The following is a 6322-nucleotide window of genomic DNA, read 5'->3' as shown; positions in this document are numbered from 1 at the left end:
CGTTTAACTGTTTGTGTGGAACACCCAGTTAAGTTTGCCTTATCCCAGAAGATACTGGGATAGAACAAGCATTCAACCCTTTGTATGGGGACACCCAGCTGATTTTAATACAAGTATACATATATTAACCCTAAATTTGGGACATCCAGCTGATTATGACTTATCCCAGGAGATACTACAGGTATTTACCCCTTTATTGGAGACATTTAGCTGACTATGCATTCTCAAAGACCGTACTACAAATGTTTAACCCTTTATGTAATACACCATGCTGACCTGCCCTTATCCAAGATTGTCTACTAGAGCTTTAACCCATTGCGTACGACACTCAAGTAGCTTTATCCAAGATATTCTTACGAGTACTTTAACCCTTTTGTGTGGGATACTTTGCTGACTTTGCCTTATCCAAGGTAGTACTACAAGTATTTAACTATTTGTGTGGAACAACCAGCTGACTATGCGCTGTCCAAGACCATGCTTAAAGATTTTAACCCCTTGTGTAGGACACCCAGTTTTTTATCCTTTATCCAAGATTGTACTACAGGAACTTTCTTTTCTTTTGTGTAGGAGCTTTTGTGTAGGACACTCAGCTAACTACCCCTTATACCTGAGTGTTCTACGAGTATGTTAACCCTTTGTGTTGAAGACCCATCTGAGATGTGTTATTCAATACCTGGAAATATTTTAACCCTTAATATCTGAACTGACTTAACACAGACCATAAAGCAGATATTTTGACTCCATAAGGGTTTGGATTTACATGTAATGCAGTTTTACGGGGTACACAATAAAATTACATCGCCTTTACTAGTTAAATTTCGGTTTGCAGCATACAAAAATAGCATAATTTAAAGATGACTGTAAGAATATTAAAACAGCAAAAAGGAAATGGGTTTCGAGAGGTCAAATTTTTAAATAACTGTTATCGTTAGTCACCAATAAGCTAGTGTCACAGACAGGGATGGCAGGAGCACCCAGCTAAGAAAGGGTATTTTGGGAAGTGAGTGGGCAATCAGTGGGAGGAGCTTAGACACTGACTGCCGCAAGGGGGTGGCATCCTCTGCCAAGCTAATTGGATGCCAGCTTGTCATACAAACGGCAGTAGAATTGCAGCAGTAAGACAATAATAAACCAAACTGACATATAAAATTAAATAGTGACATCCTCCTTTTTGCTCTTAACTCTTAACTGATGATAACCCCAACACTTTCCTCCCCAGAAAAAAAAATAAACAGGACCTAAGTGCAAAACTATATCACCCCCTCCATGTATAAATAAATCATATTTTTGCAACTCTTTACACGACTAATAAAACATTTTTCAAGAGGAAGGAAAAAATGTATACGTTTAATACAATGCAATAAAACATCGTTCCTGCTTTTTTATTTTAAGATAACACAAAAAATTATAATATAAAAACTTAGGACAAATATTAGCTATTTATTAAATTTCACAGTAGTGCGAAAAAATGCAGCAGTTTAATCTTTGGACTTTTAGCAGAGCTGTTCAATCACATGAACGTCCAAAACCCAAAAAACGTCGCTTAGTATAAAATAAAGCGTTAAGCATAAAATAATCGGAAAAGATAGAATCTCAATCCCATCAAACAAGGAAACAAAAATAGTTCAGGAGCGAATATTTTGGATTTTTTTTAAGTTTTGCCTGTAAAATATTTACATATAATATTGCGAATTTTTGTCCCCATACAGAAGCAAGATGCTGGTATAATTTTTTGTACACTGGCCCTTGTCATCTTTTTTTTCGCCTTTTTTTAATTCGAGTTCTTTGTTGTTTAAATTATTGCATTGTAAGACTTTTCTTGGCTCCACCATCTGCTTCTATTCGCTGTCTGATTTGCCGTCCTTGGAGGTGGTGGAGTGGTTATAGAGTCCTTGTGCCATCAGATGCAATGCCAGAGTGTTTTTGTTCCCTGTCGCTTTTTTAATTTTAGCTCGTTTGTTCTGAAACCAGATTTTAATTTGAGACTCGTTAAGATTCAGTTCCTGAGCCAAACTTTGTCTTCTCTGCTCGGTCAAATACCTGTTTGTCTGAAACTCCGCTTTGAGCCTTTGGAGCTGCTCCGCAGTGAATGCTGTCCGGGGCCTTTTGTCCTCTTTGCTGACCATCTTTTTCTTTGGTTTTCGGGATCTGGGACCTAAAAAAAAAAAGAATATCCTATTAGAAGAATTCCAAAAAGTAAATGCCAGCATTACTCCTTTCCATGTTCACACAGGCTATCACTATGCACTGACAATAGTTACAGAATTAAAAATTGACTAGTATGGTATCAAAGGGGATATTTCATAAATTAGTTTTATAGTGTTCTCTTTAATCGAGAGTTGGAAAGAGTGAAACATACATGAAAAGAGAGGGAGACAATCAAAGAGAGTGTTTGAGAGAGAATATAAGAATAAGAGAGATAATATAAGAATAAGAGAGAGAATATAAAGTGAAATAAAGTTAGGCATAGGGACATATAGATAAAGTCATAGGTATATGGATGAAGAGAAAGGGAAAAAGAGAGAGAAATACGAGTGAATAACAATTGTACATAGAGAGAGGTATACAGATAGTTAGATGAAGATATGGTCGAGAGAGAAAATAGAATGAGATAAGATATAGAAAAAATATGTTTGAATTTAAGTTAGACATAGGATAGATACAAAGAGATAAATAGATTCATGAGAATACGGGGAGAGAGAAAGAGAAAAGAAAGATTAAAATTAGAGATAGATAAACAGAACATAAATTAAGAGAGGCAGCTAGGTAAAGACATAAATAATCAGATCAGCAGATAGATATATAAATATTACTTTGAACTTGAACAAGAGACTGTAGTAGTAATTATACCATCCTTGCTGAAACATTTAAATTATATATATATATAATTTTGGTATCATATAAAATAATGCATAATATATATATATATATATATATATATATATATATATATATATATATATATAGGATTTTGGCGATAACAAGGACGGGTAAATTGGTAACGCAGTACATAACAAAGTCAGAATTAGTCATTTCTGCAATTGTTTTGAGTAGCTACATTTGCATATTTGCACACTTTTTGGAAATATATATTTATATATATAAATCAGTGGCTGATAAGATTATTCCCTCTGTAGTTTGCATTTTCTGTCTTTTCAGGGGTAGTAGGGGACACTGGGTAGTACGGGGCCTCCTCCTGCCCTTCCTTTCCCCCCATTTTATTCTCTCTACACTTAAAATATTAACAGCAGACATACATTAGTCATTCAGCCCAGCTAATTATTTTGCTTCACGTTGCCCACCGCAGCCCTTTAATAATGAAACATGCTATAAAATGTATGCGGATGCTTTGGGGGGTTATTTCCCCCCTAATCTGTATGGCATTGTGTATGATTTTGGTCTAATGTGGAAAAAGAAGAGGATTGCTGGCTTGCAGTACAATGTAATGTTTATGTTTTAGGAGCAGGGACAGCTCTTGTTGTGTTGTTGCTGCCATGTATGTATCGCTTGGGAGGTAAATCAATGCCAGACACATCATTCTCAATCTCTTGTCTCATATAGCTGCTTCTCCAGCCTGGCATTACCCAGCCATAGTTATCTCCTCACTTTCATATGAAGCTCTTTTCTCCTCTATAGCCCATCTGTAGCTTTAGATGCCCAGTTCTATGCCCATATAAATGCCCTCTTGCTTTGCATCTAGTATCCTGCTTTTCTTTCCTCTATTCTTCTGCCATGTCCCCATAATCCCTCCCTTTCTACTACCTCTGTGATGCCCATCTGCCTTCTTCATCAAGCCTAGCAGATCCCTGTGCCTGTCTCTAGGTTTAATGGTGGAAATGATGTGATATATAAATATATAAATGCAGATGCTGATCATAGCAAGAACAAAACATCACACCTGGCTATATATATATATATATATATATATATATATGCCCCTGTGAAGATCAGCTTTGCTGCAGCCTTGCCAGCTCCTACATTGGCTTCTCCCCCTGCGCTTTGTAGTCTTTGCAGGACTGAGCACTGCCTCCATCCTGTATTTTTACGCACAGGCATACACGTGTTTTTACTACAACCTGCCATCAATTCAGCCTCCTTCACCCACAGATCAGAAGTGGGACACGTGGGCTCCAATCCTGCCTCTTCATTGGAAAAATCTCATCCACCCTCTTACAATGTATAGCAGCAATTCCAGCTGAAGCTCATATATATTCTGCAGCACCCACTGGCTGTGGCGTTACCAGGCAGGGTGCAATGCAAGGCTTTCTGTGTCAAAACATCCCATAAATTGGAAATCTTTTGTCCTTATAAATCCTTATTAAATACGTTTAATTTTGCATTATTTATTTTTAAATCACATTATAAAATGTGCTATATTGCATACAGATACGCCCTATTTTTCTGTATTATTATTACCAGTATTATTGGTCATATACTATTACACATTCAGATTAAAAGCGACTGCCTTTGAAGTCACAAATGCACATTATGTATACGGAAAATCCCAGATCATAAATAATTCTACTATTAGATCATTCCATTCTAAAAATCAGAGAGGGGTACCACTCTCCTTCCAGCGATCCAATCCGGTGAATTCTTTATTCTAAAGTCTTTTCCTAATTAAATTAAATAACATAACTCGTGTTTTCTTCACCAGTCCAAAATGCATATTTAATTATCAGTTATTTGTATTTGCTATATGATCTATTATTCAACAGCTATTTAAAGTGTCTTATGTTATTGTACTACAATCTCATTGATAGTATGCCATGTCTGCAAAATATAAATAATATATTAATAATGTATCAATTGTGCCGCGTAGCAGAAAAGTTAATTGGTCCTGACTGTATTAAATAAGTGATTGAGAAAATAAAAAAATAAGGCTACGTTGTTAGGATTGAAACGAATATTTAGGGTAGCAATAATAGATTTAAAATAGTAGATTACATATTAAATTCATTTAAATGGAATTAACAGATGGGGATTAATTTTGGCCTTTACCGATTTCATTTTGCAATTTGAAAAATTATATAATCAAATAATTTCCAAGGAATCCTATGATTTTATTCTTATCACAGTTCAATAGAAAGCTTCAGAGCAATGCTGACAACACCACACATAATATTCTATGACAAATAAATTAAATGAAGCACCAAATGATGCTTATTTAAAATGCAAAACCCTTCCTATGTCTAATTGTCAGAGCTGACGCTAATTAGCTAATTAAAGCATAGTCCTAAAATATAATCTTGGCATTTTTTTTGTACATTGGTCTACTGTAACCTGAAGATTTTAAAGCAATAACATCTGGTAAAGTATAATTGGTTTGATAATGTGGATAGAAAGAAAGAAGAGAAGGAAAGCTGGGGTTTATTCTGTAACCTGCTAACCCAAGTAAAAGAAAGCAGACCTTCTCTGATGTTGTATAGAAATCTTAGTTTCTTTTTTAAAGTTCCAGATGTGAATGGGTGTCAGAGGAGCTTGGTGTAAGCTCATGGGATCGGCACCCCAAAGTTTGTATTGCTGATCTTACCTGATGAAGGTCTGTCTGAGTACCTGGTACAATAGACCCAAGCTGGCCACAGCAAAGGCTGTTGGTTGTTGGTGGAACTGGCTTGAGAACTGTCAGAGTCCGAGCTCAAGGAATGATCTCCACTCATACCTCTGGATTTGTGGGCTGAATCCTCGCTTTTCTTGTCTGGGGTGACAGTGATGGCTTTGGATGCCCCTTCTCCTTCGCTGGCACTGCCCCGGTGCTGGCTGGGCTCAGATCGGGCCACATTGTCCCTGTACAGCTCATCATGGTGGGCTTCCTTCCTTCTCCCGAACTCCGGCCGTAGGATATTATCAATGAAGAAGTTGGTGACCCTATGGTGGGGCTGGTGGTTCCCTGGAGCCTGGTGCAGGATGCCCCTGTTGGATTCATCCCCTGACTCCTGGTTCTGGTCCACTTCCCTGTGGTTCTGGTCATTCTCATCCATGCTGTAAGTCCTCCCGAGCTGTTTGTGCCTTGAACCCTTGTTTGTGGTGCCTAACAAGTCATTCAGAACCCCCCACCCCCCGCTCCTCACTGGTTCAGCACTGCAGCGAGCCCAAGCATCCCTTTCCCCAGGCAGGGCTCATATCCAGGTAAGAGCAGGTAAATCCTTCAGCAGGTGTGCTGTGCAGCATGCAGGCATCAAGGCTACACATATGGAAGAATACCAGGAGATGAATGGGACACAAGGCAAATCAAGGTAAATAATCCCCCGGTGCTGCAGTGACAGGCTCGTTACTGTGGATAATTTAGGAAGCACTCACTGGACCTGAAATACTTTCACTC

The 6322-nt window shown here is 37.8% G+C and overlaps 1 protein-coding gene across 1 annotated transcript; it reads right to left on the bottom strand.

The window, feature by feature from the left end:
• Nucleotides 1-1650: 1650 nt before the first annotated feature.
• EN2 (engrailed homeobox 2) lies at nucleotides 1651-5981 on the bottom strand. The gene is made up of 2 exons (XM_072413460.1): nucleotides 5534-5981; nucleotides 1651-2155 (listed from the first exon to the last, which is right to left on the bottom strand). Exons 1-2 carry the CDS (start codon nucleotides 5979-5981, stop codon nucleotides 1839-1841), a joined length of 765 nt encoding a protein of 254 aa, XP_072269561.1. The 3' UTR covers nucleotides 1651-1838.
• Between the last annotated feature and the right edge of the window lie 341 nt (nucleotides 5982-6322).

The sequence above is a fragment of the Pyxicephalus adspersus genome, chromosome 5, assembly GCF_032062135.1.
Source record: "Pyxicephalus adspersus chromosome 5, UCB_Pads_2.0, whole genome shotgun sequence".
NCBI classification, from domain to species: Eukaryota; Metazoa; Chordata; class Amphibia; order Anura; family Pyxicephalidae; genus Pyxicephalus; species Pyxicephalus adspersus.
The sequence above is the reverse complement of the archived record's forward strand: the minus strand, read 5'-3'. Positions and strand labels throughout refer to the sequence as shown.